Source organism: Chelonoidis abingdonii, chromosome 1 (assembly GCF_003597395.2).
Source record: "Chelonoidis abingdonii isolate Lonesome George chromosome 1, CheloAbing_2.0, whole genome shotgun sequence".
Classification (NCBI taxonomy): Eukaryota; Metazoa; Chordata; order Testudines; family Testudinidae; genus Chelonoidis; species Chelonoidis abingdonii.
In genome coordinates this window covers 856,795-882,640 of record NC_133769.1, presented here as the reverse complement: position 1 = coordinate 882,640, position 25,846 = coordinate 856,795, and the positions used below count along the sequence as shown (strand labels likewise).

Genomic DNA, 25,846 nt, shown 5'->3' with positions numbered 1-25,846 from the left:
GCCTTGCGCTCTCCCGCACCCACCCAGCTCAGCTGGAGCCACAGGTGGGGTAAGGCAGGTGGAGGGAAAATGCTGCTTCTTCTCATCCCATCTCTCTTCAGTGCCCCCTTCTCCTCCCCCCGACCCCAGTAAGGCGCTGCCTCCTGGCCGCCAGCCGAAACCACCTCAGAGAAGAGCATTTTCCCACCTTCCCTGGAGCATCTGGCCAGAGACAAGATGCTGGATCACCTGGCCCATTGGTACACAGGACAGGACAGAGCTGCCCTGCAGCTCATCAGGGAGCAGGCAGAGCAATGCGCAAACTCAGAGGGGCAAATTTTCAGCAGGGTTTGAGCCTGGTTGCCCCCAACCAGCTCCCACAAACTCAGGCACCAGCCAACCCTGTTGCGTAGCAGTAACACAGGAGCAGGGCTGTCCAGGGAATCTGCTCTACCCTCAGGCATGTTGCCATTGCAATGCACGGTCCCCTCCTCTGCTGCAGCACTGACTCCTCCAGACAGCCGAGGCTGCAAGGATCCCTGGTTCTTGCCAAGGGAGACAATTCATCCCAGGCCCGGCAGGTACACTCAGGCTTGCCCTGCGCTCCCTCCACCGCTTGGAGAAAAATGCTCTTGAATGAACTATTTAAAGTGAAGGAAGCAATCAGCTCCCCCGAGACAGATTTGCTGCACTCCTGCAAATGAGCTAACAGAACTGGGGATTCCCCATGCACCTCTCTATTCTATAAGCATCAGGGTGACAGGTCCCAGCCTGGAGAAACGGGGTAGGGTAACAACCTGTTTTTTCCCTGCGTTCTAGAGGCAGGTGGAGTTTGATGAAGCCAGTTTAAAAGGGACACCGTCCACCTGAAAATACTTTATCCCTGTTATTTGTCCTCCTTCAAATCCCTTAAAAAACTCTCCTTTGCCATGATGCCTACACAAAAATGTGACAACGATTAGGCAGCTGACGTGCGGAGACTGCTGCTGATCAATATTGTCTCATGGTTTCGTTGTCCTCTCCCACCTGTCTGTATCCATCTGTCGTCTCTTGTTTAAAGTAAATTCTTTGCGGCAGGAACCGACTTTTTGTTCTGGGCTTGTGCAGTACCTAGAAAGATGAGATCTGGGTCTTGGGCATTATCAGAATACAAACAACGAGTTATAAGAAATACCTGAGATTGCAGGACAGAAAGAAAGAAAATGCTCTTTTTCCAATCTGGTTTCCTTTGTGCATTCAGCAGCATTTGATTTAGGGTCAGTTTTCCTATTTTCCCTGGCTAGCAGGCTGGCCAATTTCTCCCTTGCAGTAACCACCTTTGTAAATTTCAACATAAGGAGTAGAAAAATCCCTTATAAATATTTTTAGAAGTTTTATGAAATCAGGACATAATGTCGAAGAGGATTTTAAAAAATTAGTTAATGGCAAAAATAATCTAAATTAACACCAGGACTTTAAGTAGAGTGTCCAGTTGTCTTATGAACAGGAGTAAAATGATCCATTTACACTGACTGATGTGCATTGCTAGTAGATAGGCCTGTCTCCTAGTTTCAGGGTGTTCTGTGGGCAGTGATGTAGAGGCAGAGTTAAAGCTGTTTGGGTGATCTCACCTGTGCATTCCCAATGTTTAACTTCTCTCTTGACCTAGGATATTAACTCCTTAAATAACCCTTTAAATCCAGTTTGTCACTCTTCTTGATCTTCATTTCATTTTTGCATGACTCGTGATTCAGATGACGAAAAATTCCTGAGGTCAGTTTCATTTTGGTAGGAGGCAGTTTCACTCAGATTTTCTGTGCTTTGGGTTCCCAAATGCTACAGGTGAATGTTTGTGCATTTAAAAAGCCAACTGTTTTCACTGAAGTTTTTTTTTAAATTGGGCGGACAGTCTACTGGCCTTGGATTTTCTAAAAGCTCATTTTTACACCATGGAAATGTTGCCTGATTTAAAATGGGAATGCCCATTCACATGCAATTCTGGATTGGATTTCTGGGCTTTATAACGTTGGGGTCTTTTAAGGAAAAGCTACCAAGCTTCTCTCCAGGGGGAGGTGCTGGGTTATTTTTCATAATGTACAAATAAGGGAGCAGACAATTAAATTGAAACATAGCAAATTTAATACTGATGAAAGCAGTTTTTTTCTCTTAGACAGAAAAATTAACCTGTGGATCTTGCTGCCACTGGATATCACTGAGACCAGGAGTTAGCCGGATTCAACTAAAAGTTTAGACAGTTACATGAACAAGAAACACCGACAGATATAAAACTTGTTAGAACGGATATGAAACCTCCTGCCTTAAGGCTTAGTCGGCTTAACACTGCCAGGGTCTGGGAAGAAACCGCATTATTCTATAATTGACCACTAGGACGAGTCTTACACCTTCTTCCAAAGCATTTGGTATGGGCCATCATGGGAGACACGATACTGAATTAGATCCACCTGCGGTCTGAACCGCTCTCCCTATGATCCAGAATTCTTGCGTTCTTATGGAATCGTTTACCACCTTCATTCCAGCTTAAAGCCGCAGCATTTTTCCTGGGCATTATATTATTTGGAGGGACCCACTTAGCAGCATGTCCCAGCCTCTGTGTACTGGGCCCTTTGCAGCGCGGAGCAGAATTTGCAATGCAGAACCCTCAGTGAGATAACTGGCGTCAGCAGAAACCAAAGACACTTTGATGCTTCTCCAAGCCTCTTGCGCCGGCAGAGGCAGGCTGGGAGCCCTGTCAGGACCGAATGAGAACACGCCAGCTCCAATCCCCCCAGAACTTTGGGGGAGTTCAGATCTGGCTAGAATGGGCTTGGCTGGCCCTCTCCCTATAATGGGCCAAACTGGAACCCTGGGTCCAGACTCACCCCTGCAAACTACATCTTCAGCCCAACCCCTCCCGTGGGAAGAGGCTCCCTGCACGCCTAGAAATGCCATGAGGAGAGATTTCCTCCTGGGCCTGGGGCATTGCCAGCTGGAACCCGGCTGCTCATGAACATGGAAAATGAGCTGTTCGTGGCAGCCGGACTTTTTAAACCCCCTGGAAGTTCCAGGTTTGAGTTCCGGGTCAAAGGTCAAGCTGGGTTTTTATCTGTGTCTGGAATAGCTCCCCTGACCCCAGGAGATCAACAACCGAGGGGAGGGGTTAGTACCAGCAAGTCAACCACCCCTTCACCCGAGGGGCGGGGTTAGTCCTTGAGTCTCCACCCCTTACACACAACAGTCAGATGGGGCGGGGCTTGCAAGTGAGAGACTCCGCCCCTTAAGTGAAAACAGCCATGACACACGACCCATTTAACCACCAACTCTTAAGCAAAAGGGGATTCCAACCACCTGGCAGATTCTGAGGGCGCAAGTGCACCAGAAAAGAAGTTTTATTTGCCCTTTACACGGCCCCAGTGTGGGGAACACGCTCCCTCCAACACAGCCCTTCTCAGTTCAGCACCGAACAGGAAAACCCAACACAGCTGCTCTCGGCTATCACCGTCAGCCAATCGAAAGCCACTTCCCTACCGCTAGGGATGCTGGGACACAAGAGACATAATGCCCCCCCACCCCCCTCAAGCAAGAATACATCCTCTGAGGCTACGTCTTTGTGAAAGGTGAAATGGATCTTGGTGACCAAAGGGAACCCGAGCGTGTGGCTCTGACACAGATGAGGGGCCTCCTGCGGGTCTCGGTTATGTCCTTTTCAATCCGGAGTGACTCCACTGGCGGAATGGGGGGCAGAACAGGGAGCCCAGCTTAGAACGAGGCACATTTTGGGTGTGCGAAGGGCATTAATGTTTTATATTCCACAGCGAAAAGCACAGTAAACAAGATCCGGGCCGAAGGCAGTCGACATGATGCACGGCTGTCAGGGATTTCCAGCTGGGACATCCTTTTTATGGCCTTCAGCCCTAGTAAACATCTCTGTGTATTATACAGGTACATGAAGAAATCAGTAACACAACGGAAATATGTAAATCCACTAAGTAGCATCTACGGGCCCAGTTAGCTTCCTCCGCACACGGGGATGGAGCCTTCAAAGGGGAAGACCGAGCGTGGGCTTGTTTTGAACTGGTCCCCATCTAGCGAGCCAGGAGGATCTCCAACAGGGGTGTAAATAGAGATAGATCAAGTGGAGACTACAAGTTCCAAAATGCAAGTGACTACAAATCCCAGCATGCAATGCTTCGTGAGAGCCGCATGGAGCCCTACAAGCTGGACTCCTGGCCCTGCAGCAGCTCCCGTTCAGCACAAGTCTGGCCCAGGCCTCTGGTTCTGGGGCTGGGTAACGTGTCCCGGCCCCCAGGGATGTGTCCCAAGGAAGGTTATGCTGATTGGCTGAGTCACTGAGGTTGATGCTGGTGACAATGTTACACACGCTGCCTCTCCCTGTACAAAATCTCCACCTCTCCTGGCAATGGGCGAAGATCCGGGAGCAACGCGGCCCCAGTGCTTCAGAGAGTTTAATAAACAGACCCCTAACTAAACTCTCCAGCCGTCTATTACGGCTGCCATGGCTCAGAGCCACCAGCCTCTTCCTTTCAGCCCCTGGTGTGGTTCACGGGACAGCTGGACGCTCCTGGGATAAAGAATCCACGGGATCTTCTCTCTGCCCTCGGAAAGGCTCCTCTCTGTATAGACCCTCCAGCCTCCCTGACACCAGGCCATCACGGGACGTTTCTCTCCTTCTCCAAGTCTCATCCCCACCCCCAGGCCAAAGATCCAGGAGCGAGCGCTGCACCCAGCTGGGACAGAGCTGCCAGTGGAGGAGTCCTCAAAAAACTCCATGCAGCGGGGTGAAGAAGGGAACAACCCACGACTCAGTCTGGGAACTGGGACATCCTGGATCCATCCCACAAGCCCCGCAGGAGCCCGGCCTCTGGGGGCATCACCAGCAAATGTCCGTTTGGTTTTGTTTCTGTCACCCGCGGAGCAATAAATAACAATACCTGGCAGGCCCCGTCCAGCTGCCGTTCAACCAGCCGAGACGAGGGCTGGCTCCCTCTTGCGGGCAGGACGAAGGCCGAATGTCTCAGGTGGGAAGCTCGCGAGGGGGGGGGGGGGGGGGACAGGAAACTCAGGATGGGGAAGGAGTTCAAAAGCAACCACAAGCTACCAAGGAAGCATCAAGGTTTGCAGCAGAGAAGAACCTGCCTCTGAGCGAAAACTGTCCCTGGTCAGAACCTGGAGTGTGAGCTTTAAACCCACGTCTGTATGCGGGGTCTGCAGGCTCCTCCACAGCCTGTGTCCCGATGAGGTGATCTCCAGGGCTTATCCAGGCACGGAAAGGGTCTGGGTCCCTCCGGGCCTAAAAGTCTGAATCGGCATCCAGCAGCTCAGCATCCATGAGGTTCGTCTGGGAGTGGATGGGGGCGAAGCCTGCCCTCCTGCCATGAGTCCTCGCCGCGCGGGAACGCTCCTGCCAGGCAGGGTGCGGGATCCAGGCCTGCGGCGGGGAGCCGGAACAAGCCATTGTGCTGCTGGCGTGCCAGGAAGCACCGCACGCTGCCCTCGAGGGCCAGATCTTCCTGGGGCCCGGTCTCAGGGCAGAAGGGGTTGCTGATCAGATGGAAGGCGTCATGTTTCCTGGACCTGGCGGGGTTGTCCTGGGGCCCCTGAGGGAAGAGGCTTTCGTGCTGGGAGACGCTGAACCTCAGGCCAGGGTAGGTGCCTGGGGCGGCACCTCTTCCCAAGCTGAGACTCCCTAGGCGTGGCGACCAGGCACTTCTGCTGTGGCAGCCTGGGCAGGCGAGGGACGGCACTGCGGGCCAGCGGGTGAAGGTAGCCCACGTCGCAGAGGCAGGCCCCAGAGGGCAGACTTCCTTCTTCTTCCTCCTCCTCCTCTTCTTGCGGCTGGCTCTCTTCTCCAGCTCGGGCGAGATCTCTGCATCGCACCACCCACGTTCGCCCTTTCATCCGGCGGGCACTGCGGGCATTGAGACGGAGGTGACGGGCTGAGAGGGGCCTTCAGGCGGGTCGCTGTTTAAACCCCCGCGGAAACTCAGCGACGCGGGACGGCAGGACATGACGCCGAGTGTGGCACAGCAATCACGCAAGTGTGATGGATCCTTGTCCCCACCCAACTCTGCCGCTGCACCCGTCCCAGTCCAGAGATTCCCAGCCTGCCAATGGCCCTCAATCCCAACCCCTGCTCCTTACTGGTCCTGTCATGGGGCCCCTTACATGGCTCTGCCCATGCCCTCAATCCCGACCTGCAGCCCCTGCTAGCCCAGCCCTGGGCTTCTCCCCACACTTCTCAATCCCGACCCACAACCCCCTGCTAGCCCAGCCCTGGGCTTCTCCCCACGCTCCTCAATCCCAACCTGCAGCCCCTGCTAGCCCAGCCCTGGGCTTCTCCCCACACTTCTCAATCCCGATCCGCAACCCCCTGCTACCCCAGTCCTGGGCTTCTCCCCATGCTCCTCAATCCCAACCCGCAGCCCCTGCTAGCCCAGCCCTGGGCTTCTCCCCACGCTCCTCAATCCCAACCCGCAGCCCCTGCTAGCCCAGCCCTGGGCTTCTCCCCACGCTTCTCAATCCCGACCCGCAGCCCCTGCTACCTCATCCCTGGGCTTCTCCCCACGCTCCTCAATCCCGACCCGCAGCCCCTGCTAGCCCATCCCTGGGCTTCTCCCCACGCTCCTCAGTCCTGACCCGCAGCCCCTGCTACCTCATCCCTGGGCTTCTCCCCACGCTCCTCAATCCCGACCCGCAGCCCCTGCTACCCCAGCCCTGGGCTTCCCACCACACACAGCTCTGCCGGTGCCCCTCAGTCCTGACTTGCATCCCTTCCATGCGCTGCCAGGCCTGCCCCTCCCCTGAGCAAAGGTTGTTTGGGACGTCAGGCGGGATTTTTAACCCTGGGTTACTACAATTCGTAGTGTCTCCACCAAATTCCAATTCACAGAATTACATCTCCCCTGGTTCCACACAGCAATCGCCTTCCCTGCCTTTCCTCTACTGTGAGCCCACTGAACAGGTGCCACGTTCCACCCCAGAAGTGGCTGCATTTCCATGGCTGTGGTGCAATCCCTCTCCTATCCCTGTGATTTCACTCCTTGTATCCCCGGTCTCTCAGCCTACAGACGGAGGGCGGATATCACCACCCTCGTTTTACAGGTGGGGAAATGCAGGCCCAGCGTGGAGAAGTGACTTGCCCCAGGTCACGCACCAGGTTAGCGTCAGGACGAGGAGGAAAACCAAAGTCCCCTGATTCCCAGTCCAGTGCTTCCCGTCTAGAAGTGACGAGCAAAGCTGGCCATGTGGCTGAGGCACTGGGACGCAGGGGTCCTGCATTTGATTTCTGGCTCTGTGGACCTTCATCTTTCTGCCTCCATTTCCCAACTGCCAGAAGCTAGGTTGCAGGCCTGTCTCTCGCAGTGGGGCTGAGCAGCACCTGCCACCCAGGGGCCCTGATCTCAACAGAAACCTCTAGGTGCTCCTGGGACACAAATTACCTTGCGCAGACGTGCGCGGCGTCATGACCTCATCGCCTGCCTGTCTCCCTCACCACCCCACGCTTTCCCAGGGACTCACCCGGTGTCGCCACGGGCGTGACGGAGATGTCCTGCGGCAGGATAGCCCCTCTCCTGGCCACCATCTTGGTGACGTGCTGGGCCCAGGCTGAGGATACGTCAGCTGAGGGCTCGTTGATGTCGAAAGCCAGGCCAGCTGGGACGAAAGCCACAGAGGAGATTCTTAGCGCCCACTCAGCAGAGGGGGGAATCCCGCAGCCTGAGTAGAGTACGGGGGGGATCTTCACTGATTCACCTTAATCTCCCGCCCTGACTGATCCCACAAGCAGCCTGTTCCGGAACCAACGCCCAGCATTCCTGTAGCGACCAGGATGCCCTCCCATTCCCACCCCATGTCCCCAACCCTCAGAGGCTGGACCCTGTGCTAATGGCCCCGCAAAGCAGGCTGACACAGTGAGGATGCGTTTTCCAGCTGCCTAGGACCTGAGAGCCCAGAGGCTCTTTGCCCGGCTTTTACAGCATGAATCTGCGGCCAAACGGGCCAGAAGTCAGCCTGAGATGTGTCTGCACGGCCTTCCCTACCCGGCCCTCCAGAGAGTTTTGCAACCCCGCCGTGGAGTTTTCCCACCCCTGCTGTACACAGACAGGCAGGACTGGCCAGTGGTTAGGGCATATCTAGGTCCAAGTCCCTGCTCTGCCACAGACTTCCACTGTGACCGCAGGCAAGTCACTTCACCTCCTTCTGCCTCAGTTTCCCTTCTGCCTGAAGCAGGTAAGAGCCCTGCCCTCTCAGGGATGAGCGAGGGTAATTCCACCAAAGACTCAGAGGTGCGTCTGATCCTACAGCAACGTGGGCTGCACACATTGGCTAGACAGAGACGTTAGTCCCCTGTGGTAACTTCCTTGGACTCGGAGTTACGCCAGGAGGGAGCTGGGTCCAAGGAGCAGATCTGTTGGGTAGGGCGGGGCCATTTCTATGTCAGTCACGTTTCTGACGATGCTTTTAATGTGTAAATAAATCCTGCCGCTTGCCAGCTCCTTGGTGTGGGGGTGGGATACTGCTCCAGAACAGCGGTTCTCAGATGGTAACAACCTGCAGACCCCTATTTTGATTTTAAATTTTTCATGGACCCCCAAGGCTCAGCCCCAGGCCCTGCCCCTAGTCCACCCCTGCCCCTCCTCTTCCCCGCCTCTTTCTGCCCCTCCCCTGAGCGCATCCTGTCCCTGCCTTCCCCCTACACTCCCCCCCAGGGCCTGCTGCACGCTGCTGAACAGCTGCTCCCCGGCGCGCCGGAGGCGCTGGGAGGGAGCAGGAGGAGTTGATCAGTGGGGCCCGTGGACCTCCTGGCCCTCAGTTTGAGAAACACGGCTCTAGAGAGATAGGGCCATCAATGGCTTTTAGCCGAGTGGTCAGGGATGCAACCCCAGGCTCTGGGTGTCTCTAAACCTCTGTTTGTCAGATGCTGGGAACGGACGAGAGGGGACGGATCACTCAGTGGTTGCCTGTTCTGTCCATTCCCAGCGCCTGGTACCAGCCGCTGTCGGAAGACACGATACTGGGCTAGATGGACCATTGCTCTGGCCCAGACTAGTTGCTGGCCCCTTTCAGGAGCGCAGGGATTCAGCCGAACTCTTAATAACAAGGTGGCGCGATGGGCGCAGTCAGACTGGGCGTTACGGGCCTGTCTGACCCTGCGACAGCCTGTTCTCCGCAGCACCCTTTAGTGAGGGCGGAGGGAGGTGTCTTGCTGAGAGCCACGGCCCACGTGCCCCACAACAAACCGAGGAGCACAGAAGCATCTCCCCCGCAACCCCCGACTGATAAGCAGTGGGGGCTGCAAACCTGCCACCGAAGAGGGGGCCTAGCACCAAGGGCGGTGGTGTGTGAAGCCCCCATGGTTCCCTTCCCCCCGGACATACCCACAGGCCCGTCGTGCGAAGCTGCCATGTACCCACAGGCCTGTTGTGCGAAGCCTCCACGATTCCCTTCCCCCTGGACGTACCCATGGGCCCGTCATGCGAAGCCTCCACGATTCCCTTCCCCCTGGACGTATCCACGGGCCCGTTGTGCGAAGCCCCCATGGTTCCCCCCATCCCGGGACATACCCACAGGCCCGTCGTGTGAAGCCCCCATGGTTCCCTTCCCCCTGGACATACCCACAGGCCTGTCGTGCGAAGCCCCAATGGTTCCCTCCCTCCCAGGACGTACCCATGGGCCCGTCGTGTGAAGCCCCCATGGTTCCCCCCCTCCCGGGACGTACCCACAGGCCTGTCGTGCGAAGCCTCCATGGTTCCCCCCTTCCCGGGATGTACTCACAGGCCCGTTGTGCGAAGCCCCCATGGTTCCCCCCTTCCCGGGACATACCCACAGGCCCATCGTGCGAGACGGTGCGCATGCTGAAGGACACCTCCTGCTCCGGGTTGCGCAGCAGCTCCTTCCGCTTGGAGAAGGCCTTGGCGATCATCCTGCTTTTCTTGATCCTCTTGGGTTCATCGTCGCTCTGGCCAGTCAGCCTGGGGGGGAGGGAATGGGGTCGGGGGGCTGGCTCAGCCAGGGAGGGCAGGGCACTGATCCTCTCCAGTGGGGCTGAGGAGTGCTCCTGGGCTGCCCCCCTCCACCCCTCTCCCGCTGAGCCAGGAAGCCAGTTTGTCGGTTACCAAGGGAACCCCTCCATCATCCCAACCCCAAGGACTGGGTGTCCCGCTCCTTCCCCACATTCCCCCTCCCTGCACCACGGCCGCGGGTGGGGGGCGGAGATGGACATACGGACGGTAACATGCTGGCACCAGGGCCCTTCCCACCATGGGGCCTAAAAGACATTTCCAGAGCGGGGGCCGGGGGCGTCAGTGTCAAGGAGACTCGGACCTCAAGCCCCACCCTCGGGATCACCCTCCAGGCGCCCCCATCCCTCGGCGGCAGCCCCCCTGCAGCTGTGGTGCCCCCCCTCCACCCTGCACCCCCTAACTCTGGGCTTTGCCCCATCTTCCCCGCCCCAACTCCAGCCCCCTTCCCGGCCCTGCCCTTGCTTTGTTCCAAACCAGCTCTTGACTCGTGCCTCCAATCTTTGCCTCCAGTGCCTGGCCCAGTTGCCACTGCACCGACCACTAGACCCAACTACCACTGCTCCTATCACTAGGCCTGACCCTGCCCAGCTCAACTTCTGACACATGCCACTCTGTGCCTCTCTGCTGGGAACACACCTCATCCTCTAGGAACCAGCCGAGACCCACTGAATTCATCGCACATGGGCCACCAGACAGCTGCCGGATAAGGACAGCTACAGACCTGGGCTGGACTGTGTCTTGGGGGCCTAGCGCATGCAGTGCCCCCCAACTGAACCTCAGCTCCTGGTGCTGAGGAGACAGGACCCTAAGACCCCAGTAGCTCCGGGCTGGGGGAGGGCTGCTCCCACCTGCACCAGGTGCGCTTCCAGATGAGGAGGGTGGCTTTGGTCCACACCCAGGTGCTCATGGAAATGCCAGTGCCGAACATGGCAAAGAGGTTGATCTTCTCCACCAGCAGGCTGGGCCGGTTCTTGATCTCGCAGTTTGGGATCGGCTTGTTGGTTTGGATGGCGATTGTCACGTTCGCTTCGCACCTGCGCCAGAAACACGGGGCATGACAGCGGCACGAAGAGCAGGGGCTAAAACCCACCCTGACCGGGGCACCCGGAAAGCCACCTCCCATCCCCCATCCTCAGCGACATGCCCTCCCCTTAGCGCAGCCAGATGAAGGGCAATGACACACGCCTCCTTTGAGCAGCAGCGGCTGATTAGATTCAGGGGCTGAGGCCCCTTCCCACAGCTTGATGGCCCCCAACAGCTGCCCAGACACCGTGGTGATGGGGGCCACGCGAGGGCAGGGCAGCCGCAGGAGGGCCACATGACGGGCCCTCTGCAGAAAGTTTCAACAGAGCCTCACGGTGGGCAGTGGAAGCCCCATGGTCTGAGCCTCGGGACCAGCCTGGCAGGGAACAACCCAGCACTGAACACAACGACGGGCTAACGGGCCCATCTCAGGTTCCTCTTGATGCGTCTCCCCGGGATCAGGCACGTCAGGGTGTCCCCGGTCCCCGTGTTGCTTGGCTCTGCTCCCCGCTGAAATGGGAACAGGCCTGGGGCCACGGACGGCCCAGGCAGTCACGCCCCGACGTGCTCGTGGGGGGTGACACGGAGACCAGCCGAGGCATCCCCCAGGGACTGCCGTTCCCACGGCATCAGGCGACGCCAGAGTGGGAATCCACACGAGCAGCCAGACTTCCGTGTGGGGAATGGGAAGAGCGTCGTCACAGGACCTGGCGGCAGAGGGGAGGTCATGGAAAGCGTCACCTTCTTCCAACATGGAGCAAGGAGCTCTACTGGACCCCCCAAGACTCTTCCCGCCCCTCCGGGGGGCTGGGGGCGCCTGTTAAAGGAACCGGGGGGGGGGGGGGGCATGGCCTGTCCCCACTTACAAGACGTACTCCCGGAAGCTCCGCTCCCACTCAGCCTGGTTGAAGAAGTCGTAGAAGTGGCAGGCGAAGGTGATGAGGACAAAACCGAAGGCCAGGAAGCCAAAGATGCCTGTAAGGAAGCACAGAAGGGCCCGGGGGTTATTCCCACATTCCCAGGGCCAGACGCGGCATGTTGCCGGCCAGAGGAAGCCCCGATGGAAACACGATCCAGGAAAAGTGAAGGGAGGGGTCAAACCCAGGCTCCTTCCGCGCCTCTGATGGGGTCAGGGCTGGATTTAGGCCGATTCCCCAGAATCGGGCCCCGTACCTAAGAGGGCCCCGTGCCTTAAGCGACTTTTTAATTTTTTAATTTTTTTTTACTCACCCAGCGGCGGGGGGGAGGGTCCGCTCTGGGTCTTCGGCAGCATTTCGGCAGTGGGGGGGAGGAGGTGTCCGCTTCAGCGGGGGGTCCTTCGGTGCCACGTAAGACCCGGAGCGGACCCCCCCCTGTTGCTGAAGTGCTGCTGAAGCCCCGGACCTCTCCCAGGTATTTGAATCAGGCCCCGCCCTTCATAAAGCCGGTTCTGGATGGGGTCCTTGTCAGTATCAGCTGCACCCGCTTCTAGCGCGCCTTTCGGTCCAAAGAGCTTTACGTACCATCCACACAGAGGTCACGTTACCCGGCAGTGAAACGCAGCCACCTCTGGGGAGGACCGTGGCAGCTGTGTAACAGCAGCACTACACTACAAGTTTGGACCAGAAAAGGAATAATATATCCAACCTTCCCAGGGAATCCGAGGGAGGGAAAATGCACTCACTCAGCTGGAGTCTAGCCAGAAGGCCTGTGTTAACTGGGCAGAGGGGCTCCAGAAGTGGTCAGGACCTGGCTCTGATGTCTTATCTAAAGGCGAGAACACCCTCGGTGAGTCACTCATACCCCTCCCTGTGTCTTCTACTGGGCCAGTGCCACCGCTTTGTGCAGGCCCTAGGTTTCCCCAGGAGGCTCCTACCCAAGGCTGGCCCTTTGAGACGGGCGAAACCATGGCCCGGGGTAGAACGCCAGCAGCGAGGCACAAACTGAGCCCACACCTGCCCGGCTTACCCAGCCGTAACATGGTCTCGTTGATTTTGCTGGCAGCTTTCTCGCTCAGCAGGCCGGGGTGGTTGCTTTTGATGGAAAACAGAGTCATGACACCTAGGACAGACAGACAGCAAGACAGGCACATCAGCCGAGACCAGGGCTGCTGGATCAAGCAGCTAGGGAGCAGCCTGGAGCACTCACGGACTCGGTGGCTATGTTACATAGAGCATCACATAAGAACATAAGAATGGCCAGACTGGGTCAGAGCAAAGGTCCATCCAGCCCAGTATCCTGTCTTCTGACAGTGGCCAATGCCAGGTGCCCCAGAGGGAATTAACAGAACAGGTAATCATCAAGTGATCCATCCCGTCACCCGTTCCCAGCTCCTGAGACTAGGAACACCATCCCTGCCCATCCTGGCTAATAGCCATCGATGGACCTATCCTCCACACACTTATCTAAGTTCCTTTTTAAACCCTGTTCTTGCCAGAGGATGTTGTGAAGGCCAAGACTAGGAGTTCCACAGATTGACTGTGCGTTGTGTGAAAAAATACTGCCTTTTGTTTGTTTTAAACCTGCTGCCTATTATTTTCATTTGGTGACCCCCTAGTACGTGTGTTATGAGGAGTAAATAACACCACCTTATTCACTTTCTCCACCAGTCATAATTTTATGGACCTCAATCATGTCCCCTCTTAGTTGACTCTTTTCCAAGCTGAAAAGCCCGAGTCTTATTAATCTCTCCTCTTATGGAAGCCGTTCCAGACCTCTAATCATTTTTGTTGCCCTTTTCTAAACCTTTTCCAATTCCAGTATAACTGTTTTGAGATGGGGCGACCACATCTGCACGCAGTATTCAAGGTGTGGGCATACCATGGATTTATAGAGAGGCAATATGATATTTTCTGTCTTATTTTCTATCCCTTTCTTAATGATTCCCAACATTCTGTTCGCTGTTTGACTGCCGCTGCACACTGAGTGGATGTTTTCAGAGAACTCTCCACAATGACTCCAAGATCTTCCTTGAGTGGCAACAGCTAATTTAGATCCCATCATTTTATATGCACAGTTGCGATTATGTTTTCCAGTGTGCAGTACTTTGGATTTATCAACAGTGAATTTCATCTGCCATTTTGCTGCCAAGTCAGCTAGTTTTGAGTGATCTTCTTGCAGCTCTTCGCAGTCTGCCTGGGACTTAAGTATCTTGAGTAGTTTTCTATCAGCTGCAAATTTTACCACCTGTTTACCCCTTTTTCCAGATCATTTATGAATATGTTGAATTGGACTGGGCCCGGAACAGACCCCTGGGGGGACACCACTATTTACCTCCCTCCATTCTGAAAACTGACCATTTATTCCTACCCTTTGTTTCCTATCGTCTAACCAGTTACTGATCCATGAGAGAACCTCCCCTCATATCCCAGGACAGCTTACCTTGCTACAGAGCCTTTGGTGAGGGACCTTGTCACAGCTAAATACAAGATTGGCTGGTTTCACGCACGTTTAATGTCCCAAGAACAACGATGGGAGTGAAACCAGACAATCACAATGCTCTCAAATGAATTTGCACAGGAAAAGGGTAGAAGACAAAAATGCCCTATCACGTGTGGGCAAACATTTTTCGCAGCGCGATCACTCCATAGCTGACTTCTCCATCCTCATCCACAAAGGAAACCTGCACAACACCTTCAAAAGATGGGGCCAGGTGCTTAAATTCCTAACTCTGCTCGACACTAAAAATCATGGACTGACCAGAGACACTGGATTTGTGGCTTATTACAACAATTTGTAACCTACTAACAATCCCCGACCCCGCTGCCTTCCTTCCCCCCCATGACTGGAGGGGTATTAATGGGTCACTTCCCCTTGAACGGTCCCTTAGATACGTGCTAACTACTTATGCTGAACTACCTGTTTCTCTTGTATTTAGTTGTGACGCTCTCAGTACCTTTCCCAGACCAAAGAGCTCTGGGTAGCTCAAAAGCTTGTCTCTCTCTCCCCAGGAGAAGCTGGTCTCATAACAGATATCGCTTCACCCAGCTAAGGGATTGACTCCTTTGGCTTGGGGGACAGCGTTTCCTGCCTTAGCGCGGAAGGTTCCCAGACCAAACCCCGTTGGGATGTTAGCACCCACCTCGGATCAGGAAATAGCCTCCCACGATCAGCACCAGGCCGATGGGAGCCAGGACGAAGCCAGCGCGGTACCGATAGTTCTTGTAGCCCACAAAGCAGATGCCGCTGACCGAGTCTCCGTCCACCTGGTCAGGGCAGAGCCATCAGTGTCCGTCCTTCCCCAGCCTGGAGATTGGGCTGGAAATCTCATGAGAATGGACTGGCCAACCGGGGACTGTGCCGTCCCTTTACAGGGTGAACCTGGTGCCCATCCGGTGATGTGGCAGCCTATGGCTCTGCCATTTGGTAGACCCAGGTTTTGTAGATGACCCTGGCATCAGGTGCGAACGGGCGAGGGAGTGGGATGGGGATGGAAGCTGGTGCCCCCATGGGTCAGTTTGAGCAGCCTGGCTATGGCCTTTGGGAGCATGGGCTTGGAGATAAGCAGGGCCCCATGGAGTCTATCAGTGCAGCGAAGGCACGAAGTGGGAAGGCTGGGAAATGCTGAACCTCACTGGGACACACAGCTGATGTTCAGATACAGGGAGCCTACAGGAGGGACACAGGCAGCGGGGTCAACAAATGGAGTAGGAATGAGATGAGACGCTGGGGTGGTTCCTACTCACCAATAAACCGATCACCCCCAGGGCAGAGTGGCAGGACTTTCCCCCTTCCACTGAGAGGGGAGCATCCCTTAGGGTCCCCAGGTTGGGGTGGGCACAGAGGTCTCCATGCCGGGTGCCCCGTACCTGGGCGACGGCCAGGATGGCGACAGTGAGGACGAAGGGGATGGACCAGGTGACCAGGTGGAAGTAGGAGGTCTTGCCGAGCAGCGGCTGGTAGGTGGTGCCCAGTGCTTTGAAGGAGGTGTGCCAGGCGTAGGTCAGCATGACGAACCAGATCACCCCCGACATCAGCGAGTAGTAGACGATGACGAAGATGATCACGCAGGAGAGGGTCTCGTTGGAGCTGAGTAGGCAGGACGGGATAGGACTGGGGGGCGGGAAGGGGTCTCTCCCCCATCCCCCACTCCACTCCGGCTTGTTCCTGACAGACAGACACGTGCTAGCCTGGCTCAGCACCCAGAGTGCACCCACGCCCTCTGACAGCACCTTGCAGTCTGCAGGGCCCATCACCTTAAGGGGCTCTGAGCCAAACCCTGATCCTGTGGGAGTCAGCGGGAGCTTTGCCCAGATCGCCAGCCCTGTCCCCAATCCCACCAGTTCCCTGACCACATCTGCTGGGCCTGGGGTCTGCAGCACCACCCCTCCCATTGCGGGCGAAGGCAAACAGACAGGGGTGGGGGTGGGGCGGAGGTACCTACGTCGGCTCTCCCAGCCGCATGGTGCCGTCGGCTCGGCACACGATCTCGCCGCGGGCCCCATCCATGAACTGCGCCAGCCAGCCGATGCTGCCCACGAAGAAGCAGGCGTTGACGTAGAAGAGGATGACGGCTGGGTAACGGTTCGAGTTCTTCCAGTCGGCAACAAACGTGGCCTGGGGCGGGGTGGGAGAGAAGAGCCAGCAGATGGGCCGGGGTCTTTGGCTGTGCGTCACCCATTCCTGCCACTGCTCCAGACCCCTACTGGTCAGCCCCGGAGCCGGGAGCGGCACAGGCTCACGCAAGTTACCAGGGGGTGCTCTGAGCCAATGCAGATTTCCCTCTGCCCCTTCCCGCAGCCCCCCAGCCCGCTCCACTCACCAGGGTGAAGAAGGTGCAGAAGATGGTGACAGAGCTGAAGGCGGCGATGTAAAGATGCATGTCGCGGTGCTCGTGCTCCGTGAAGAGGGGGTTCTGGCACTGGATGCCGCAGCCCTCCACGTCCTCGTACCAGCTCTTGGGGTTGTCCGTCTGCACCAGCGGGGCCTCGCAATGACCCGAGCTGTTGAACTTGAGGTTCTGCACCTCGTTCTGGGGACAGGTGGGGTCAGAGAAGAAAGGAAAAGGGATCGTTAGGGGTTGGAGGGATGCTGTCATGTGAGGACGACCCACGCTGAGGGCTGGGAACCAGGACTCCTGAGTTCTGAGTCCAAGACCTGCCACTGACAGCCTCCCTGCCTTTGGGGGACCCACTTACCAGGCCTGCCTCAGACAGGGATTATTCCACACACCCAGGGAGGTGGTGACACTGAATCCGTTGGGATGAAACCCTGGCCTTGCCGAAATCAACGGCAGTTTTGCCATCGATTTCCATGGGATTGAGATTCCAGCCCAGAGTCCGTAAAGCCCCTTCCAGCCAAAATCCTTCTTGTGGCATCCTGGACTAAGCCAGCGTGGCATGGAAGCATTTCAGTTCTCCCAGTGCGAGGACAGAGTCCTCTTCCTTTAACTGCAAGGGGAAGGGACGTGGGAGGCGGGCTGGAGAGGGGTCGACACAGAGGCTCTGCCAGGAAGGAGCCAGGGGCAGATAGCCTTGGGAATCTCCCCCTCTCCGCCAGTCAGGGTTAGAAGAAAGCCAGTCTTGCCGCAGTTCTGTGCCAGTCACAGGACGCTTGAAAACTGACTGTCGATAACCCTCATCCGGGCACACCAGTATGGTATAAGATGCCTGCTTACCGGGCAGCCCTCGGGAAAGCGGTCCGTGGTGCACTTGAGGAAGTCGGGCCAGCCCCGCTCCCGCTCCACGATGGTGCATGGGCCTCGCGTGGCCTGGCACAAGGTCTGGCTGGGCAGCTCCACCTGGCCGTCCTCGCACTTGGGCATGTACACGGCGCAGAGCAAGGGCTGGATCGCGTCCCAGCAGCGAGGGGCGTTCCGCAAACCTGGCCGAAGGAAAAAGCAGCAGTGGGAACTTGCACGGGTGTAACACACTGGCTTGGCACTGCCCTCTAGCGGCTGGGCCCAGTGACAACAACAGCCACCCACCTACAGCTCAAGGAGTTACTCCGCTAGCTCAAGCAGGACAGGCCTGTGTTTCTGGTGCTGAAACTCCCAGGTCAATCCCTGATGGTGACCACAGCATCTGTACAGCTGCCACTGCTAGGACATGTAACGGAACCAGGTAGGTCTGACATGCTCCATCCAGTGCTGGATAACGGCGCACACACAGCCGGTTTCTTACCCCCTATCTCCCAATCATCAAAACCGGGGCTTATTTTTGGACCTGCTGTTAAATGGTGCAGAAAAAAGATCAAACTCCCACACAACACTCCTCCATCCTTCCTCTAGCTCCCTTAATCCATTAATAGCTGTCAGGATGGGCTGGGGCGGCTGCTAATAGACCCTCAGTTCTCAGATATTCCAGCTGTTTCCTGTGTCACAAATCCGCGGTATGGTGAGTCCTCTGATTATTATTTTTAGCGTCACACCAATACGTTGCCTTTTATAGCACCTCTGTGAATGATCTCCACATGCTTTACAAGGCACCGACATAAGGCACCGCTGGAAGGCAGCCACCTCTGGAGCCGAGGAGGACAGCAGTAAGGAGAAGGGTATTTTGGTTGAGATCGCAGGAGTAACCCTCCCCTCTTAGAGCAAGCGCCATGGGATGGTCAGCCTTCCTGCAGCACAGACTAGGCTATTGAACCGACACCTCCTGCTAAAAAGCCAGGTCCAGCTGGTTACATAGAGCAGGGGTGACCAAACTGACTGACTGACCGAGCTGCGTACGACAATCGTCAGAAGTTTCAGAGTCGGGAGGCACCTGCCGGGGTTTGGGGCTTCAGTCCTGCTCCGGCTGAAGCCCTGAGCCCCAGCAGTCATAACCTCTGGGGCTCAAGCCCCTATATCCCTGCTCCCCGCTGGGCAGAAGCGGGAGATGAGGTGACACGGGGGGTGGGCATGTGGGGTCATGTGCCCCCCCTCGATTTTTGCCAGGGTCACACGGTGCCACCAGGCCCCCTCCCTGCAGCCATGGGGAGAGGCAGCGGCAAACAGCTGGGAGCTGCAGGGAGGCTGCTGCTTTTTGCGGCTCCCTCTCCCTGTGGAGCTAAAGCATCGGCCCCTCTCTGCAGCTGCCAGTTGTTTGCCGCTGCCTCTCCACGCCGCGCTAACACCGGGAGATGCAGGGACTAGGGCAGAGGTGGGAAAACTATGGCCCGCGAGCCACATCCAGCCCGTGGGACCCTCCTGCCCAGCCCCTGAGCTCCTGGCTGTCCCCCCTCCCCGCAGCCTCGTCTCACCCTGCCACTGGTGCAATGCTCTGGGCGGCAGGGCACCAAGCTCTTGCCGGGCAGTGCTGCTGCAGAGCACAGTCTGACCCGGTGCTCTGTGCTGCATGGTGGTATGGCTGGCTCCAGCTGGCTGGTGCGGCTGCCTGTTCTGGTGCTCTGGGCAGTGCGGCTGTAGCGGCATCAGCCACCGGTGCTCCAGACAGCGTGGTAAGGGGGCAGGGAGCAGGGGGGCTGGATAGAGGGCAGGGGAGTTTGGGGTGGTGGTCAGGGGCTGGGGGTATGGATAGGGGTTGGAGTGGTCAGAGAGCAGGGAACAGGGAGGTTGAAGGGCCTGGGGACAGTCATGGTAATGAGGGGGGGGTGATGGCATGGGTGCGGGTGGGGGCAGTCAGGGGCAGGGGGTCCGGGGTCAGTCAAGGGACGAGGTGGGGTTGGATGGGGCAGGGCCAGGCCACATCTGGCTATTTGAGGAGGCACAGTCTCCCCTAGCCAGCCCTCTATACAATTTTGGAAACCGGATGTGGCCCTCAGGCCAAAAAGTTTGCCCGCCCCTGGACTAGAGGCTGCTGAGCGGAACGGGGGGTGGGGGAAGTAGGGTAACCAGACAACAAGTGTAAAAAATCAGGATGGGGGTGGGGGTAATAGGAGCCTATATAAGATAAAGCCCCCAAACCGGGACTGTCCCTATAAAATCCGGACATCTGGTCACCCGGGGCGGGGCAGAGGGGGAACACAACATGCCTGGGGTATGTGACTCAAGCTGTTGGGGAGGGTGAACATTTAAATTGTGCTCCCCCACTCTCAGGAGGCACCAGTCGTCTCTGGCAGCAGCCCCGAGCCCCACTACCCCACCGCAGGGCAGAAGCCCCGAGCCTCCCCCCACCAGTGGAGAACAGAGGGGACACGGGGGGATCCGCAAGCCGCACTTTAATTGTAGAAGAGCCACAAGAGACTCATGAGCCCCAGTTTGGCCACGCCTGGCCTGGGATTCCCTTTATCTAGCCAAGGAGGACAACAGGCTAAGCTGACTCCGCTGGGATTTGAACCGCCAGCTCCAGGGAAGGCAGGGAAATGGGCAGCGCACGGAGCCCGTTATGAACTTAATTAACCCTTCGTTGCCAACGAAAGCCCTACTTCAAAAAATAAGCAATAAATATGAAACGTAGCGAGTGGTCAGATGGTTTCTCTCCTAACCTGGGCCCAAGCCTAGGCTGGGAGGGCAGCTTGGCCCCCGATTCCTCTCCCCAGGAACAGCTCCTCAAACCTCCTCCCTGTCACCTTGTATCAGGACCATTTGCTGCATCGGGTCAGCTCATTGCTCCTTCGTGCTTGAAATCCATCGTCCCTCAGTGACCAATTACTGAATCTCCCGTGAACAAATACCTCACAATGCACCAGGACAATTGCACCGACACTGTGGTGTGGAAACTCGCCCCCAGTAGTGATCAAAGTGCTGTTCCCCAGCAACATCGAGGCAGCGGTCCTGAGCCTGCAGGACACTCGGTAACATCTCCAATCACAGGGCCATTCCCTGCTGCCTCAATACCCATTCGCCACCCTCTGATGGGAGCAGCATGCGTTCATTGCCAGCCTAGGCACATCTGGACTGGTGAGGAGGGTGGAAGATACTGTATCTCCTTCCCACCCAGTCTCTTGAGCTCGGTGACTGATGCACTGAATGTCCCAACCGGCCAGGCTGATGAGTCATCAATGGCAGCCCCTGTAGGGACACGTCTCTTCCTGCCGCGGTTGTTTGCAAGGGTTTGGTAATCAGTGGCTGGCTTGCAAGCGGGCCCTGTGATTATCCCGGCTCTGCAGCCCTCCTGCTAATAGGAATTTTGAGATCAACAAGTGAGCGATTTGCATGGAGGCTGGCAAAGCAGGCGAAAGATCATAGAGATGAGCTCACTGCAAAAACACACGGGATACCAACGTATGCAGAACGCTACAACATCTAAACACACGTTCCCTCGGCAGCGTCTTCTCTTTGCCTGGCCTCTCTGCAACTCTAATTAGCTTTGTCTTCCCCTTCTCTCTCTATAGTGAATTATTGCTCCTTATGGAGAAGGCAGTCGGGTCCAGTGCTTAGAGCATGGGCGCAAGTGTCATGACTAAGGCTCCGTGTTTGTCACGGAAGTCACAAAAGTCGCAGCAGGAGTTTGGGCGTGGGGGGCTCAAGGCTGGGGTAGTGCTTACCTGGGGGGGCTCCCCAGAAGGGAGACAGGAGCTTCCCTCTCTCAGCGCCTAGCTCCATGGGCTGCCTCCACCTGCAGGCACCGCCCCCGCAGCTCCCATTGGCCATGGTTCCCAGCCAATGGGAGCTGCAGAACCAGGGCTTGGGACGGAGCTGAGGGAGCACATGGAACTTCCCAGGAGCCAGTAGAGAGCCTGCCCCAGCCCCACCAACCCCCTCTCCCAGCTCCCACAGCACCCAAGACTGCAACGCGCCCCCCAGTACCTGCGGTGCCCCCCTGGGCCATGACTTCCCCCCTCACCCTCCCAAGCACCTGTGAGGCCCCCAAGCTGAGACTCCCTCCCCAGCACCCCCAGGCTGCGCCCTCCCCCAGGTTTTAGTCAGGGGGTATATAGTAAAAGCCACGGGCAGGTCACGGGCCACGAATTTTTGTTTACTATCCGTGACCTGTCCATGACTTTTACTGAAAATACCCGTGACTAAAATGTACCGTTAGTCATGACTCCTGGGTTCGCAGCCCAGCTCTGTCATTGACGGACTGTGTGATCTCAGCAAGTCATTTAAGCCAGTGGTTCTCAACCAGGGCACATATACATCAACTCATCTAGATATTGGCCTAGTGTTACAGCAGGCTGCGAAAAAAGCACTGGCAAAGTCAGTACAAACTAAAATTTCATACAGACAATGACTTGTTTAGACCGCTCGATATACTCTACACTGAAACGCAAGTACAATATTCACAGTCCAGATGATTTATTTTATAGTTCTACGGCAGAAAGGAGACGGGCAGCACATTTTCAGTAACAGTGCGCTGACACACACTGGTATTTGTAAAAGGAACAGGAGTACCTGTGGCACCTTAGAGACTAACAGATTTATTTCAGCATAAGCTTTCGTTGGTAAAAAACCCCCTTCTTCAAATGCATGGAGTGAAAATTACCATAATTACTACTATAAAATAACCATATTACCAGAAATATTATCAGAAAATTACCACAATTGCCAGATGACAAAAAAGAACAGTGTAAAGCCAACATTGCCGAAGGCCACCTCATCGCCAGCACGGCGCTACAGCTTCACTTGACTCAACAGACCTGGCCGGAAGATCCATTGCAACATTGGTGGTCATGCACCGTGCATCTTGGCTCCCCAGGGAAGTTCGCGCATCTCCGGGTTCCCCAGAGAAGTCCAGTCAACGGTGGAAGACCTGCCCTTTGAAGGCTCTGATTGTGTAAGCAAGTCGTTTTTAAGTGAGGTGACACTTGGGGGTACACAAGACAAATCGGACTCCTGAAAGGGGGACTGTCGTCTGGAAAGGTGGAGAATCACTGATTTAAACCTCTTGGTTTCTCCACTCCCCTCTGCATGTATGGGGATAATACTGCCACCTCTCAGAGATAAGGGACAGCACTACACCTTGGGAGGCTCCCTGCTGCGACTGCAAACAGACTAGTAAGTGAGCACTGAGGTGACACCAGTCTGCCCCTGAGCCAGCCAGTCCTCCAGAAATATAGGTCTTTGAAACACACCACACATCGTTCGCCAGTGGAACTCACTGCTTCAGACAGAGACAAATAGTAAGATTCAAAATAACAATTAGACATGCATCTGACAGAACAAAAAGTCAGTAGCGGCTGATTAACACTTGGACCTTGTCATGCTACCAAAGCCCTTACTCAAGAGAACGCTTGAGTTGAGACTTTAAACATAAATTATTAATGACAGGTTTCAGAGTAGCAGCCGTGTTAGTCTGAATCCGCAAAAAGAACAGGAGTACTTGTGACACCTTAGAGACCAACACATTTATTTCAGCATGAGCTTTCGTGAGCTATAGCTCACTTCTTCAGATGCATAGAATGGAACACCATACAACAAACAGTAACCCAGGAACCTATCCTTGCAACAAAGCCCGATGCCAGCTCTGTCCATATATCTATTCAAGTGACACCATCATAGGACCAATCACAGTCACATCAAGCCCACGCAATCGGTAGTTCACCTGCACATTACCAACGTGATATATGCCATTATATGCCAGCAATGCCCTCTGCATGTACAATTGGCCAAACCGGACACTCTTTGCAAAGCATAAATGGACACAAATCCGAACAGGAATCATAACATTAAAAAACACAGGAGAAAAACTTCAATCTCTCTAACCAACATCACATTGACAGACTGGAAGTGGCAATTTGCAAACAAAAAAACTTCAAAAACAGAACTCCAAAGAGAGACTGCTGAACTCGAATAATAAAGCAAATTTAGACACAATAACTGCAATCAGGCCTAAAACAAGACTGGGAATGTTGGGTCATTAGAATAAACTAATCGTCCCCATGTTAGAGTCTCCTCACACTTCTATGGTCACTTAATTATCACTTCAAAAGTTTTCTTTCTCCTGCTAACGATAGCTCATCTCAATTGATTAGACTCTTCCTGTTGGTATGCGTACTTCCACCTTTTCATGTTCTCTGTTTGTATAAATACCTCCTGTCTGTGTGTTCCATTCTATGCATCCGAAGAAGTGAGCTGTAGCTCACAAAAGCTCATGCTGAAATAAATTTGTTAGTCTCTAAGGTGCCACAAGTACCCCTGTTCTTTTTATAAATTATTAAGCAATTCTAAGCTGAAGGGATAAAACAAGCTCAAATTGCACCCAAAGCTTACAAGCTTTGTAAAAAAACAACCACAATCTCAAATGCTAAAGTATTTTTTATTAAATGTACAAATAAAATAAAAGCGAGACCACCTACCAGCAAAACTCCTTTTCAGCATTTGCACAGTAACACCGCAGCATCATGCAGGCGCCTTGGGGCTCGGAAGTGATGAGAAAGGGGGAGGTGGAAGTGAAACGGCTGATCCTGTTTTGCTAATCAAACCGATGAGAAATGCCAAGTGTGAGCAGCTGGCGTAAGAGAAGCAAATTCAAATTTTAAATCATTTCCATGTTCATTATCTCACCTGTTGTTAGTAGAATAGGCAAGGTCGTTTGTTTATTAAAAACATTTGGATTTTTATTCTAACCAGCGTTTCAGCATCAGTTTTAACTCCACCATTGGTGCCCCTGCCAATGTTGGCACACGGTACATATCCCACACGGCCCTGGTGTCCTCACCCACCCTCCTCTTACAGGTCTGAGTCCTTCCCAGACCCCACTCATTTCTAAACATGGGTCAGAGACTCCCTCACAACTTTACCTAACGGCTTATACCAGCAGAAACCCGCCCCCCTCCCAACCATCTCGCAGTGAGCCTGGAAGGTCAGCGGATTATATCACCTCGTGACAAGATGAGGCTATATTCATGTGTATTGGCATGGAAGCAAAGTTAGTCCCTGGAGAAGCAAGCATTTCCTGTCTGTATGGGAAGGGTTGGTAGGGGACATGTGGGTCTATGAACTGTCCTGGAAAGTTATGTGTGAAAAGGGTTGCTGGGGGGTCTGTCTCTGGCTACTTCAAGAGAGTGGATGGTTACAGGACAGCAGCACAGGGGGCAGAGTTAAGGTTAATCTGGGAACTACAACTGCATGAACATTGCTGGCTCTGCACCCCACTAGATTTAGATTAAGGTCCCCTTGCATTTCTAAGGACCACAAAATCTTTTGCATGAAATCTCCGGTGTCGTTTCAGAGCAAGCAGAGCTTTTAAGGGGCCTGGTTTCATGGGTATTTACTGAGCGCGATTCCTGAGCTCAGAGAGGAGCGGGCGTGATTCCCAAGGAGCTGCAGTGTAAGTGAGGCACAGACAGTCTTGTATGTGCAAGCAGGCAGAAGGCTGCACAGTGGCTGAGGAGCATGCCTGCGTCTGGCTGATTAACAGCAAGAGTGAACAAGTCCTGACGGGTGCTGGCCTCGTGGACTCATACACCAGAACCAACTTCGACGGAAGGTTCGGACATGGAGACGGAAGTGGCCTGGTGAGTCCTGCAGGAGAAGGAGGTGATCCAAGGGGGAGCAGCCTGGAAGAAGGTGGGAAGAGAGATGGGCGGGCAAGAGGTGAGAAGAGGACGGAGGGAGGAGAAAGTATTGCTGTGTGGGGACTCGGAGGGGAGGCAGCCGCTGAAGCAGATGGCAAAGTGAACATAGAGGACGAGGGGTGTGGCTCATGTGATGGGAGTGGAGGAGGTATCCAGGCTGGGCACAGGAAGCTTTTCAGCAGTAAATGGGCGAGGAGGCAGAGGGGAAGGTTTAGTGGAAAATTCAGATCAGGTGTCTCCACCTGAAATGTGACAGGGGGACATCCTGGAGGAGGATGAGAGGAGAGCGTGAGCAGGGCCGGTGCAAGGAATTTTTGCGCCCTAGGCGAAACTGCCACCTTGCACCCCTCCCCGCCCAAGCCCCGCGCCAGCTCTGCCCTCAGCCCCCCCTGCCTCCCCCCGGCAGCTCCCCACCACCAGAGCCGTCTGGCACCTCCCAACCCCAGCTCACCTCTGCTCCAGAAGCCCTGCTGTCGCATGGCGCCTGCCACATGTGCTAAGCAGCG

At 55.4% G+C, this 25,846-nt stretch overlaps 1 protein-coding gene across 1 annotated transcript; it reads right to left on the bottom strand.

The window, feature by feature from the left end:
- Positions 1–2,074: 2,074 nt before the first annotated feature.
- Positions 2,075–25,819, bottom strand: SMO (smoothened, frizzled class receptor). Its single transcript, XM_032780943.2, is given in 15 exon segments — positions 2,075–5,360; positions 5,362–5,640; positions 5,642–5,756; positions 5,759–5,884; positions 7,495–7,629; positions 9,799–9,947; positions 10,847–11,032; positions 11,888–11,996; positions 12,969–13,061; positions 15,082–15,205; positions 15,809–16,028; positions 16,384–16,556; positions 16,762–16,971; positions 17,617–17,822; positions 25,792–25,819. Coding segments are annotated over 15 exon segments (2,247 nt in total). The 3' UTR covers positions 2,075–5,266.
- Positions 25,820–25,846: the final 27 nt, after the last annotated feature.